This window comes from Mastacembelus armatus, chromosome 9 (genome assembly GCF_900324485.2).
Source record: "Mastacembelus armatus chromosome 9, fMasArm1.2, whole genome shotgun sequence".
In the NCBI taxonomy this organism is placed as follows: domain Eukaryota; kingdom Metazoa; phylum Chordata; class Actinopteri; order Synbranchiformes; family Mastacembelidae; genus Mastacembelus; species Mastacembelus armatus.
Window position 1 is genome coordinate 10,877,263 of NC_046641.1, and position 15,066 is coordinate 10,892,328.

Here is a 15,066-nt window from a genome sequence, read left to right on the forward strand (position 1 = left end):
TTGTGTCCGGAGACACAGGATGGCTGCAGTGATAGGGAGGAGTATTACGCAACCTCGGTGTTGACAGAATATGGGGAAAGAGTTCTGGGCCAAAGGTTTTATGCAACTAGATCTTTTTGCAATGCGTTGTCAATGTCAGGCTGGTCAGTGTTTTAGGTTTGTAATTAATTAACAAAATCAATGTTGTACCTCAAAATAGGTTATTGATTCCACTTCAAAATGTCAGTTGTAGTGATTCTGTTTTTTGGCCTCATATTAGTTACCACAGGCCTGGGATAGCAGGTTCAGGTCAGCTAACATTTGAGTGGAGGAAAAATGAGACAATTGTTTTTATCCTATTATTATTTATAGTGACATTATTTATTAAGACCATGGACTCACATTTTTAGGCTAGAAATGTGCACAAACCTCACTTTGTATATAAGGATTGCTTCTGCGTTTTTTTCTTGTCCTATATATTTTTCAATCCTAATGTTGGTTTCATTTCACCAAATCCATGTTATAAACTGAATGAATTCTAGTTTGTGGGCACTTGTGTGTGTGTGTGTGAGATTGCACGTACGCTCAGGCAGAGACATGTTATGCCACAGACACCAAAAGGCACAGCTTGGTTACTTGGCTGTGGCTCTGCTCTATTTATGTTCATGTTTCTGTTTGTGTTGTGTGTGTGCTTCTGTTTATCATAGTGGTGCGGATGTATTACTGCACCAAATGTATCCTGCTGTGCAACATATACATATGCATGCATTATACATGCATATTTTGGTATGTGTGCAAGTCTCTATGCAATTCGATCCCTGGGTGTTGCTTTCTTTAGCATCTGCTTCTCTCATTTGTGGCAGAAAGCCATTCCCCTTGGGTGAATTGGCTCCAAAGTCATATGTCTGAGGAAGCGCCAACTAGGTATTCGAGTGTTGCATTTTGCACCATAGGAGGTCGTCTGAGAGTTTTATATTGGTAGTTGTGTGTGTGTGTGTGTGTGTGTGTGTGTTGTGTGCATGTGTGTGTTGTGGTGTACAAGAGTGGCTGAATGGGTGTGGTTGTCTCCTTCCATACCCTACAGGAGTTAGGAGGCTGATACACACACCAGCTACTTCCCATGTCTGTATGGGATCAAACAGTTCCGTGGCTTCCGTGTTGTTCACATGCAGTGGTAATTTCTAGTGGCTCTCATTTTGGATGCTTGCAAGCCTTCTCTGTCTGTATCTTCCTGTGTGTTTACACGTCTTGTCAACCCGTCTATCCACCTGTCTTCCAGTAATAACAGCGACCCACATCCCATCACACACACTCTACTCAGCGGCTGTGGCTTTCATTAAGTGGGAATTAAGAAACCCCAATTAGCGCCTTCACCAGCACCAGTGACTGGCTGTGACTAGGTTGAGGGAGTGTTCCTCCAGTTTCATTTACTTTTTTTGCAAAAAGTTCTGGGAGGTACCATTGTCATGTAGACATTTGCCTTCGTGTCATTTTTTTATCACTGCCTACAACTGATTGTCACTTTTAATGGGACAATTTGAGAACAATGGTTAGGTTGTGTATCTAGTCACTCTGGTTTGTCTGCGGCCTCAGATGCTCATTTGTTTTGCCAGTTAGGTGCTTTCATTGCACCCAGAGACCATCCAATTTGTCCGAATGCTCCCACCATGCAGTGCATTTTCCTTTTAGACTGCTCCCTACTGTGCCTTCCCAACAAACGCACACCATCACAGGGACGCATTCAGAAACTTCCAACACACCCAGACTCATTAGCAGACATACACATATAGACAATGACTCACACAGAAAAGATGCACTCCATCCATTTTCTATACCAGCTTATTCCTTAACCAGGGTTGCAGGTGGGGGTGCACCCTGAACAGGTCCCCAGTCCATCACAGGGCCACATAGAGACAAACAACCTCAACACTCACACTCACTCCTATGGGCAATTTAGAGTCACCAATCAACCTGACATACATGTTTTTGGACTGTGGGAGGAAACCAGAGTACCTGGAGAAAACCCACACAAGCACAGGGAGAACATGCAAACTCCACACAGAAAGGCCGGGTGCGAACCCACAACCTACTTGCTGTAAGGCAACAGTGCTAACCACTCAGCCACCATGCTACCCAAGATGAACTTCTAAACCCAAATTATTAAACTACTTCATATAGGCACAGACGCAGTGACACATGCATATGCTCTCTGAATCTCTATGTGTCTTTGTCTCAGCCTGAGTAAGACCTGGAGGCTTTAGACTAATCTGTGGTGAGAGAAACACCCAAGGGTGCCATTCCTGCTAATCGGGGTCAGACCAGTTTCAGTGTTGGCCAAGCCACTCATAAAACCACAGGACTGTAATTCGTAATTGTGTTTGTTTGTGTATTCATGCGGTTTTGTGTTTCCACAGGTTAAGGTTGTTGTTCTTGCACTTGTAGTCAGCCACATGGCATTTCATCGAGGACTGCCTGATTTTTGCAATTTCAGGAGGCTGATGCAACCTGAATGACACTCTCTTGTCTCTCTGTCTTTCTCTCTTTCACGGACACACACACACACACAGAATCACCAGAATGGATGAATCAGATATGAAACTGAGGGTAACTAGTTGCAAATGAGAGTTCTGTCATCCAAATCAGTGTTTGTCTGACTCCAGTCTCTGTGGTTTACTGATGAAAATCTGACTCACCACACATTATGTGGTTTGGTTTTCCATCTTCATCTTGGATCTATTTTTAGTAATTGCATAGTTAAGGGATTTAAACAAACTGAAAGAAAAGCTGATAAAACCTAAAAAGTCAGGTTACTTTAATTTTATGACTCTTTGATAATTGGATTAGAATAATACAATTCAAAGGCACACATGCAGTGAAAGAAATTTTTGAGTTTTAATTTGTATGTTGATGAAGATAATAAAACAACAGGACAAGACATTTGTTTTATTCATTTTTGTGATAAAGGTCTTTTATGAAACAATCTAACTATTTGTTTCTCTGTCTCTCACTGGAACATATCCACCTAATTTATATTCAGTATCATTCCTATTTCATATTATGTGCTGCCTGACAGTGAGGCATTTGTCAAGAGGGCAAATGGAACTACAGACTTCCTGAACATTGTTATTCTCCGTTACAGCTGTCAGGGTGCACTGGATATCTAAACAGAATGGTTAAAAGCCATGTAATATTATATGGGGCATACTCAGAAAAGCACATGTTGAATTTTGGGTGCAAACTGTTGATGTATCTCAGTGTGTTTCATCTGAATATTTCTCTGGTCTGAATGACCTCTGTTCATAAGTGGTTAGGATTAGCTGGGATCAACAATAATGCACCATCCAAAAGGGCTTCCACTCCCCTTACCCCTTGCCCTTATTCAAATGATTAAAACCTGTGTGGCCATGCTGCAGCTTGGCAAGTGAATGACATGTAGTCACAGGGTGGCTGAGTATTACATGTTGGCTGTATCAGGCCACAGCACAGCAGTGCGGAAACAACCAGACACCAATATAGATTTTTCCATCACACTATTTTCGGTTGCCTACTGTGTATAGTGTATCATCTATGGGAGTGCGTACGCGCATGCGTGCATGTGGCATTTTATTTAATGACATTCCCGCAACTTTGAGGAGCATCTTTTTTTACTGATTCGAGCAGCATGTGGTCTATTCCAGTACTGCCAGCTAAAAACTCTATCTCTACGTTCGGCAATTTTTGTGTTCACAGGCCAGTTGAAGGATTAAATGTCTCCTCCACTGCCTGGGAAAAGGCTTTGACCGTTATAAAACCCACTCAAAGCCCTATTGTATAAAATCAAAACTACTTTGACATTGAGATAAATGCATTTCTATTATGCTCTGTCAGCGAGATGTAATGTTTTCACTACACAACAGGTTTGTTTTTGTTTGTGCAAGTGCAACACAATACGAGGAACTCTTAACTGTGCAGCACAAATGGATAAACAACATGCAGGCTATTTGAAGTAAACACAACAAAGGACCTTCCTGTTTCACTTCAGCTTTCTGTAATGTGTTTATTTGTCTGTCTGTGATTTTTGCTTTTTACTGTGCAGTCCTGTTCTTTCCCTCCCCTTAGTTTGCTCCTCTCTATTCCTGTATCTGTGAGCAACAGCATGTTTTAAATAGAAGCAGACTGTTACTGGATTAGTCTGATACCAATATAGATATTTCAGACTGAAGTAGGGAGGTGAAGTTGAATAATCCAGAACAATGTTGAGTTTTACATTAATACACTTCATACATCAGGACCCATCAAGGCTCAAAGATGAAGGGTTGCAGGTAGACCATTATTCATTTTAAGGGGTCACGAGCCAGAGAGTGAGAACCTCTGCAGAGCGTGCTGGGTCGACGTGCTGACTGTGTGCAGTGCGATCTCGGCGGGCCCGCAGCTCTGCTTCTCTGTACCAGACTGAAGTCCAGAGGTGTTTGGCTTGGCTTCACATTCTGTTTGATCAGGCTGTTTCTGCTGGTATATTGACTGACCTGAGCTACGGCCAGATGAATACCTCTCTCTCCCTGCTTTACTGTCACATTGGTCCAAGCTTTGCAGTTTCTTTGCATTTACAGTACATTCATAAATTCTTAAACCTAGCAGCATGACCTGTTTAAAAGATGCATGATACAATACTTTTCTTTCTCTGTGCACTATCTAGGAATGAGAGCTCATTTGCTCCTATCACTTCTTCCTGTTTTTTGTTGTCTGATCTCAGCCCCAGTCGACAATTTAGTCTGATATATCCTCACCAGGGTGTGAGTCGGGGCTGTGGACCTGTCTGAAGTTTAGAGAGATTGCTGACATTCCGAAGATTACGACAGTTAGCATTGAGGGTTCAGTTTGGAGTAATAGTTTGTGTGTATGGTTAGGAAAATATCCTGGAAGGCTACCCATTACAGTACCTTATGACCACCCATTTATCTGCCATTAATGGGCTGGTCAATAATGCTTTTAAATGTGCCTTATAGTATACAGTGCTATAGAGCATGATGTTCACCATGGAGGTAACCTGTCTGCAATGAAAAATAGTCAAGGCACTTGCTGTATGCTGGGTCAGTCAAAGCTCTATACTGTTACATAGTATTAACTACTTTCACATTACACAGGAATTTGCATTTATGTGCATGTAATTTCAACAGTTACTCATAAAATCCACCCATCATTTTAGATGCCACAGTGGATCATTCTAAAGTAAGACTATAAAATGGTGCACCTTTACCACTTTTAGATTAACATTTGAATTTTCATATGGTCTTAAAAGTCTAATTCTAATATCCCATCATTTTATCTTTTCCCTGCTCTAACCATATTAACAAGCTCCAGGAACAAAATCTTTTTAAGACACTTTGCACTACTGCTCCTCTCTAGTCCCTGTGGATAGACTGATTAAAGGACATATCAAGAATTTTCTAGGCAGTATACTGTATCTGGTGGATTAAAGTGAGTTCAATCTGACATTGAACCAGTGTTGGATATGGGTTTTAAGTTTTATTAATCTACTCAGAGGTGGCAATAGATTCCACTTGTTAACTGGTTCGAGGCATGATATTGCAAGGATAGTTGACATTATGACTGTGATAAGTCATGTACTGTACGAATCATGAATCTATTCCTCTGTTCCTCTGTTCCTCTGTGCTTTAGCATCAGATTTGATATAGATCTCAGTAAGGGGAAGCAGAAAATGAATGGATGAAGAATATTTAGGTTATAAACTTAAATACTATGTGTATGTATCTGAATGCTATTGCACTGCTTTATGCAAACCCTATATAACATTCATGTTGTCCAGAGCCAGTGGAATGCCTACAAGATCATATGAGATTTTCAGTCTCTGCATGTTTTTTCTTTAATAGTAGTCTTTAGCAGCTGCCATCCATGTCATTATGGCAAATTCCTGCTCGTGTTGGGTCCCTAATCTAAATTCTGACTTTAGCCCCCAAGCTTAACTCTGATATTGGTCTAAAATTCACTTCCTTTGTGATCTTTGTCCCCATTGGACATCTATCTCAGTCTCATTCCTTAACCTGATTCTGAACTTTGATGTCATTTCCAAGCCTTTGACCTATGCACCTAGCTATTTTCCATTCTTATAATACCCATAGACCCACACAGCCAATGAATCCACCAAGCTCCTAACTGGCTCAGTCGTCACTTCCCAAGTCAATTAAAGTAACCTTCACTTTGCAGGAGCATTAACTCCATTTAGTACATGTGGGGCCACTGGTTGGATGGTTTGATGCATTTCTTAACATTACCTTTGTTTCTAATATTGGAAAACAAAAAAACAAACTATAGTGTGAAACCCATACACTTGTAGTACATTATGAACCGTGCAAACACTACAATTATCTGACCCAATGCTAGGGATATTATTGAAGTTCAAATAGTACTGGATTTTCAGCAAAGTGAACTATCACTTTAAGACTTTGGACCTGCAGCTGAAGAGAGCCTTAACAAGATTAGCCCTGCCACTTGACAGCCACAGCATCAGAGGCACCTCTACTAACCTGTGTCTCTGTCCTGCAGAGTGTGCATGTGTATTTGTTTATATGCATGTGTCTGTGATTTTAATATTGTGTTTTGTGTTAGCAGGAGATCAAAGTTTTTCATGTACATGCGGGTCATTATGCACTAATGCATGAACTTGTGCACAGTAAACATGCCTATGAAATGTCAATATCAGACAGTATATTCCAGGGCAGACAATACCTGCTGTGTACACCACAGAAGATTTAAAAAAGAGAAGATTTTAAACAGACAGGAAAACTAATTGTCAAATAAAAGGCCCCAAAAGCACTCATCTTTCTTTACCAGTGTGTTTTCTTATACTTATTCTGCAGAGCTGCTTGACCTGGGTGCTTGAGGTCACGTTAAGGTAATTTGACATACAGTAGGTGTGGGCTAATGTTGGCAGATATCCTGTTAGTGGTGGTGGATGGGTGTTCCAGATGACACATTACTCTAAATGGACAGTCTGCGGGCTGCTATTTAGTGACAGTGAGGAATATGCAGCACTGTGTTGTTTAAACCAGGCGCTACTTTGCAAAAAAACAGGCACTGCACTGAGAAACATCTAAGGTGGCATTAATATCATAATCAGAGGTCTGTTTATTCTCAAACAGACAGCAGGCAGAGCAATACCCCCTCCTTCATTCACACCACCATACACCCTCAGCAGTGCCTTTCTCCTTCACTCACCTCACCCTCCATCATTCCTTTCTATTCAGCTATTCCAACCTCTATCCAGCCTTTGCCCTGGGACCTCAAGTCACTTTACATTCCTGACATATTCCACCATCATGGCCCATCATCAGTAGCACAGACTTGACTTGATCATACATCAGTATTGTTGTCACTGAAGACTTGAATCACCCAGAGTCATATTTACATTGGGGTAGTAATCGCTAGTGACATGTCGTCTATGTCTGATCTTGGAGACCTAAAGATACCTTGTAAATCTTAATAACACATCGTTTTTTTTTTACTTTTAAAATTTTATGACTGTACAATTAATAATTGTATTATTTATTTAAAATGGTCTGTCACGGCATTTTTCAGATGTAAAAAATGAACCCTACATAAAAATGTTTTCAAAATGAATTTATGTCAGAAGAACATATGGATATGTGTCTCCCTAACACAAAACAGAATTTTGGAAGCAGAACATTTAATGACAAATACACTGTAGACTTTTACTCTAGCATAGTGTTTATCTTCTTAGGATGTGATGAGGAAAGGAACAGCTGGTCACAATTATGAAATTTTCCAACTTACTCTAGATAAGCTAATCTAATGACAACTTATCAAATGCCCAATCAGGGGCCCCTCTTCTTACTTGAACTTTCTGTCTGTCTCTTCCTGTACTTTCTCCGAGGCTTTATCTACTGTTCAGTGTTTTTCACATAAACTCACACCCTGCTAACATGCCCATCAACTATCACCAAATAGCTGGCTGTTACAAAATACACTGTGTTTCAGGCCAGGGGGCCGGCTCCGGCAACACATCTCAACCACTTCTCCATGTCAAACTGTGTGTGTGTGTGTGTGTGTGTGTGTGTGTGAGAGAGAGAAAGAGAGAGAGAGCTTAAGAGTGGGAGTGAAAAAACACCAATGCCAGAGATTGGCTCAAACATACTGTATGTATATTTCTGTACATTTGTCAGTTTTTCATTAGGGAATTTCAAAACTGCATGTTTCCCACGTAACTCACATGGCCTCAATCACTCCATTCTGACCCTTGACCTTTGACCTCTAAATTTTCTTAGAAGAACCAAAGGTATTTTCTCTGTTAACAGATTTTTTTTTTGTTCCAAAATAATCCTGCTGAAAAAACAAACCATGATTTTAGACTGTACATGCACATGCTGTATGTACATGTGGTGTGTAATGTTTGTTCATGTGTTTAGTGTATGTGTGTCAGGGCTGAAGGTAGAATGTAATCTTTGATACTGTTATCAGTTCTGTGGTGTTGCAGGGACTGTTTGGAAGACCCACTGCAGCTCTGACCTACTTGTGTCAGTGTACAGGGCTGCATGTAGAGTGTTTTTTATTTAATGTGTTGCATGTGTGTGTTGATGCTCGGGATGGTGTGTGTTTGAGGCGAACTCTCTGTGGATATGGGGAGTGTGAGAAGCTGGAGTGTTTTGACAGCTTTAGAACAGTTTCAGTACAATGCTGGGGCATGGGGTGTGCGGGCCTGCTGGATATTGAGCGACCTGTGGGAGGGCATGACACGAGGGGAAGAGTTTCATTCCAAAATGCTCCATAGTCAGATACCTGATATTCATTGCTTAACATTAAATAAACCCATTATGTCATCTGAAGCACTGGCAATTATTTTGTAAGAACAAGTACCACATTTACAAAATGGCAAATTTTTGACAAAATTAAACACCATGTGTGTATAATGTGGAATCCTCAGCATACATTTGAAGAAAAAACTTCTGATATACCTGCACCTAAATATACATTATTCTAAATTAATACTTGATATAAATTAATTATATAAATAAATAGTTGTTGTTGAGGCATATTGGATAATACCTGTGCTTTTCCTGAACAAAGCTTCTTTATCTGAATAAATGAATTTAAATTTGAATCCTTAAACCTTGCATATTTTAATGCAGACTAAGCTGAGTATTTGTTCAAGCAGCAGGACACTCCTTGTTGAAGAAGTCATGCCAAAGAATGATCTCAACTCATTCTCCCAAGTTTAATTTCACTAAAGTGTAAGAGCCTGGGAGTAGACTTCCCACACAGTTAATAAAAGAGCGATAAAGCTTGTAAACAACGTAGTCCTTTTTGTACTACTGTAGCTGAAAAGGCCAGACACCTCAGCCTGTGCTGCTTGAAAGTTCTCTCACAAGTACACGTCTCCAACAAAAGAGCTGCCTCTCCACATTTCTAAGCTCTCGCAGTGCCCGTGCTGTTGAACCCCTGCTTTCTCCAGCAGCATTCCAGCCCATCTTTCATGCTGTTCCTTTCTGACCATGCCAGCCAGGTCAGCGGGCAGTATTTTCTCAGGCCTTCAAGACAAACAGATATCTCCACTAGTTACACACTGAACTCGTTTTCACTTAATTGTGGTGTTGGTGTTGAGTCAGTACATGTGTGCTTTTGCACGTTGCATGCAAGAACATAAGTGACAACATACATTTCTGTGGCTGAGCAGTATAAGTACCAAGTCACAGATCTGTTGTTTGAGCCTGATTCATTAAACTCTTTCTCTTGAGGTGTATAGTCTGTGCTATGATTTGTGACAACAATGTATAGGCTTTTGGATCAGTAGTCTTGAGTGACTGCTTTTCATTATGACACTGTCATAATGTAACAGAGAGAGTTTAAAACCTACCTCTTTTGTTTCAGGAGGCTCAGTACCACATTTTACCAGTAGATGTCTGTCTTCATTCTTCCACACTCATGAAAGAAAGTTTGGAGATCAGACAGTTCAGGGTCCCCACATGACCAAACATTGCAATATGCCACAAATGAATTATTAGATAAAATATAATCCAGTACAAAATCCTCATTTACATTATATCTGAAAATGCCAAAATAGCCATAAAGGACTAAAAAGAAAGTGCTTGTCAAAAAAAAAAAAAAAAAAAAAGCAAAGTCTTCAATTGGATAACATCATGTTTACAGAGCCATTTAAGTTTTAGTAAAAATAGTTTTGCTGGCAGAATGTCGAGGTATTTTCTCTGCAGCATTTTTCAACTCTGGTACAGTGTTAAGATTCCAGGAATGAATTCCCAGCCAATGAGATGTTGGAAAAATAAGAGGGCACAAGGCTGGGTATTTTCCACAGCAGTCCATGAGCTGCCTTTTTCTTGGCTGCTCTATCGGCTTTTGTAGCTTTTGTGTTGCTATGTGATAGCTAGTTGCTATGCCTGAACACCCAGAATAACCATAGAAGAAAAATTCTCTCCTTTGCCCATGTGTAGCTCATAGCTCATCTTTGTTTTTGATTGGGGAAGACATCAATGCATGAGCAAAGATAAAAGATATTTGTATTAGTACACTTTTAAAAATTAATTTGAATGATTTTTGATAAATGTTTGCCATGTTTTTTTTTAAAAAAACAATACATCCTATCCCGTATCTCTGAATAATAATATGAGAGTTTACAACCAGTACATTGGTGGATGTTAATGCTCCTACAACAAAAGGCAGCAGGCTTTGTGGGATACTTTGAGTTAACAGGATGGAAAGGAGACAGATTCTGGGCGGGGATACTATAGTGTACGCTTTGCAGGTTTCCATTGGCTCTTGTGTTCTGATCTCTGATGAGACCTTAAAGTACTCCTCTACAACACAAACATCTAAACATGTAAAGTAATAAATACAATCTCTCCGGTGTTTTCAGCCTCTTTTGTTTAGTAGGCTGTACTATGGTAAAGAAATACGTTTGTTGAATGCTCATTCAGAAACCTTACAGCACAGCAAACCTGGTATGGCATGAAAAATGCAAGGCCAGGGTTGACTTTTATGCTTTAATGAATGACACGAAACACAGAGTTGCTATATAATACCACGTTAGTTTCACTAACTTGTTTCATACTCTTAAGACTACTCCAAGATATAATGAAGACATACAGTCTTGCAGCTACTGTATCTATTGTGAGGGCGCCGCGCTCTATTTTACACGTCACTTTTTCACAGACGGCACTTGAACGCAGCACAACGGGAGTTGAGCGCCTTGTGTCGTGACGCGCAGACGTGGAGGCGTGTCTCTAATGAAATCAGCTGGGGAAACAACAGAAAAGGGGGTAGCTCGGACCAGGAAAATCTTTAAGCCAGTTATGTTTAGGTTTAATTCCAAAAGGCGCTATTTAAAAATAAAGACAGACTCATATCCGGTCTGCAGCAGCGAGACGACACTTGTTGAGTTCTGTGAGAGGCTGTATGAACGAGGCAGCGAGGTGAAGTGAAAGAAGGAGGATGTGACAGGGCACAGGTCCTGTGCAACGTCCGCAGTTATATATATATATATATATATATATATATATATATATATATATATGTATATATATATATATACATATACATGTATATGTGCGCTCTCTGACAAACAACGGGACCGTCGCAACCACGTCTTCTTTCCCTGTGCGTCTTTGTCCGGTTTGAGTGACTGGCTGAACCAGCAGCACACTGGCATGTGGGTCAACTCCGGAACCGTAGGAAGGTAGGAACACTCCACCGCAGGAACCTGCAGGAATACTGGGTCACATGCTCGCAGTGCAATTGGCGTTATGCACAAAGCAGTCTACACACAGTTTGTGTAAGCCTTTACTCCAAAGATTTTCACCCCAGCCCCAGCTGTGTTCTGTTCATATCATGGTGACCTTATTGTACCTAATGGATTTTTAATCTTATGGCTTAATAACAGCCATGTAATAGCCTCCAGAGGCTCTTATATTTCACATGTATTAACTGATTATTTTACAAGGGAAGATTATTATTTTGTATTAATCCCACACGTGCTGCAGGGACTGCTGTTATTAGAGCATTTCGATCCGGTGTTGTAGTGCAGCGGATGGGCTTGGTCCATTACGCAACACTTAACAGTGATGCTGCTGTGATGTCCACCTGCCTTTTACAACATCGACCTGGAAGAGACACATTACAACTGCACTAAATGCGCCGTGTGTCCCGCCTTTTACCTCCTCAGTCATGGATGACAACACAATAGATTGCTCTGTTTGTTGAATCGGTCTCCAAACAAGAAAAAAAAAAAAAAAAAAAAAATGAATGAACCAGGTAGTTATGAATGGCTGCGGGGAGAGGGAGCACACGAGGTGTTTTTCCATTGATGATTGTAGTGATCCTTCACCACAGTATGGAACAGCACGTGGATCAAAACAGGTAACAGTGGATTATCTGTTAAATCTTAATATGTAAGATGCCACACTCTCGCGCATGCACGCGCGCACACGGACACTCTAGTGCTGATCCCGTGGCTATGACGTCATGAATGGGATTGTGTTACGCATGGTGTTTGCGTGGCCAGCGAGGTAGCGTCTCGCATCCACCTGAAAATTAATCAAAAAAGTATTTTTCTCTGGTCATTCTTTTCATTTCCAGTCATGTCCAGTTATTCATATCTGTAGTATGTGCTTGTGGAGATAACTTGGCATATTTCTCTACCATGCAAACACTAATATTAACTGTTTTATTTATGTTAACATTAACATTAAATATTATCCTCATTGCAATCCTCTCTCCACATTCTCATTAAAATGACTCTTCCAATGTTCGGACCCCACTAAAACACTGATTAGCCTATAGTTGGCCGATAAATGTGGTTTGGCCATTAACACTGTTTTTTGGTTGCAAGCCCACCTCTCCTAATGAATTGGTGATTGTTGCTATCGTTATTTATGCCTTCGGATTGATGTGGAACAGTGCTTCTTATTGTCCTGGTTAGGCGCTGTGCCCAACACTTTGACTGTGTCAACAGCTTGGAGATAACATAGCACAGCACAGCACTGTCAGGCCCACATGGAGCATTCAGCCAGCCTTACATGGGTGGCTTGAATTTTCTAACTCCCATATCAGGCTGTAATGGAAGGTACACAGAGGCAATAGAGTAAGCTAATTGTGTACACTGTATGTTTTATGCTTTATGTGTGTGTTGTCTTGTGGAGCTTTTGGTGAGAAAGTATGTGGCATCAGTGGTTAGTAGTGTTGGGGGTATGTTCATTTGATGGCTAGTTAGTATTGTTTTTGAGTTGTAATTACCAAGGTTTTATATTACAGCCAATTTATAAAATGTATTCTACACTATGAATGTGACTTGGAATATTGTCATTCCGGACAAAGTGGCAATATTTGTGTCACTGACTGGATTCTTTGTCCCCATGTTACAGTAAATCACAATTGCTGTAACTCAACTTCAGAGAAAAAGAACAAAGTGATAAATTTTTAATTTTCTGATTTTCATATGAAAAAAGTGAACATCTATCACATCAGTGTCAGAATGTTAAATATACTATAAATCTAGGAATTTGATCATTAATAGCTTTTGATGTATCTGAGTGAAGCTGTAGAGACAAACTATAAACAAGAAGTGTAGTGTTAATTGAAATCATAACAAAGGAATTGACTGCTCATCTGCTTATTTTATCTGAATGGTCTTGAGAAAAAAATGGTAAGAATTGGTGGGAAAAGGGATGATGACAGTTGAAAAGTAAATGAAAAGGTGGAGAGACATTACAAAGTTTCTGTATTTGTAACTGTGAAATAGAAATAAAATGGATAGAAATGAGTGGAACAAGAGATGGTGAGGAATAATAAGTGGAAAATATAGACACAGGAGGAGGAGGAGGAGTAGGAGGAGCAGGAGGAAGAAGATCAGGAGGGATAAAGGAAATGAGGGCATCAACAGGAACCTGTCTGTGTTTACAAAGCATTATTGCCGCAGAAATAAGAAAGATGGAAGGCTTTTTCAAACTGGCTGACATGCTGCTTCCTAAGAGCCTCTGGGTTATTAGGATAGATGTATATATATCACCGTCTGCTACGAGACATGCATTAACACCAGCAGCATCTGCAGTGGGTGAGGCAAGTACGTGCGGACATGCATGTGTGTGTTAGTCTGTGGTCTACTGTCAGCCATCCAGGGAGTCAAGCAGAAGCTACAGACCAGGTTATATAACCAGTCTATGCCAGCTGTGCCTGTGGCAGTCACTGTCTCCAAGACCCACAAAACACGCACACACACACACACACACACATACGAGCATACACAGGTTCACATGAGTAGACATCTTTGACAAAAAAATTGTTAAAAAATAGGTTGCATACATGATTGCACATGAATACATCATTTCTTCCAACAATTACACATTGACACTTTCACTGTGCAGTCAGGCCTGTCATAGCGTAAACCCCATAGGTCTCTGTTAGTGCACCAGTATTGGCCCATGTATAAAGTGGGTGTTTATTGGGGTCATATTTTTTGCGAGCTGGGCGGAGGGAGTGGGGACACAGCCGGCTTCATTACTGGGGTTAAGTCTAGCTCCAAGGAAGAGGACACAAAAGAAGCAGTTGGGTATTGTGGCGAGTTTTTGGGATGAGTTGTTGCAGACAGTGTTACATAAGAGAGTGAGACAGAGGGGGAAGCAAATTGGGGTTGGGAGGGTTGTCTGCTTAATTCTGCATTTTGACTGCCATCCAGAAAAGTGTGAGCTTGTGGATATACAGTATAGATAGATTACTTCCAATAAAAGGGGCAGATGGGGCATATGTGTAAGAAAGAGAAAAGGTGCTAGCGGAGAGACATTACTAAAAGACAATACGTGAAGGGAAGGATGGGATTCTGTAAGTGCCAGTTGGAGTGCTGGGACAAAGAATGTGGGAGTTTGTCAGTGGGTCAGATGGTGGTTGAGTTGGCACAGCTGGGAATAAACCCATTAGACCTACAAATACAGAGGATAAATGAAAGGATTTAGAAAGGAAGCAACGGGTGTGTATAAAATATTAGATGTTAAGAAGACAGGAAATGTGCAGTGAAAAAAGCTTTAAGGCATGTCCTGATGAAACTCCCTCTGGCCTCAAAGCAAAGCTCTC

General features: G+C 40.6%; 1 protein-coding gene across 4 annotated transcripts in view; it reads left to right on the plus strand.

Moving 5' to 3' along the window:
• rhobtb4 (Rho related BTB domain containing 4) overlaps positions 1 to 15,066 on the plus strand; it is a 41,034-nt gene that overhangs the window by 4,017 nt on the left and 21,951 nt on the right. The window contains exon 1 of one of the 4 annotated variants that reach the window (XM_026321040.2): positions 11,532 to 11,680. The exons of the other annotated variants lie outside the window; for them this stretch is intronic. Within the exon in view, the coding sequence (XP_026176825.1) occupies positions 11,652 to 11,680 (29 nt within the window). The 5' untranslated portion in view covers positions 11,532 to 11,651. Of the gene's footprint in view, positions 1 to 11,531; positions 11,681 to 15,066 lie in introns of those variants that run through there. 4 annotated transcript variants of the gene reach the window in all.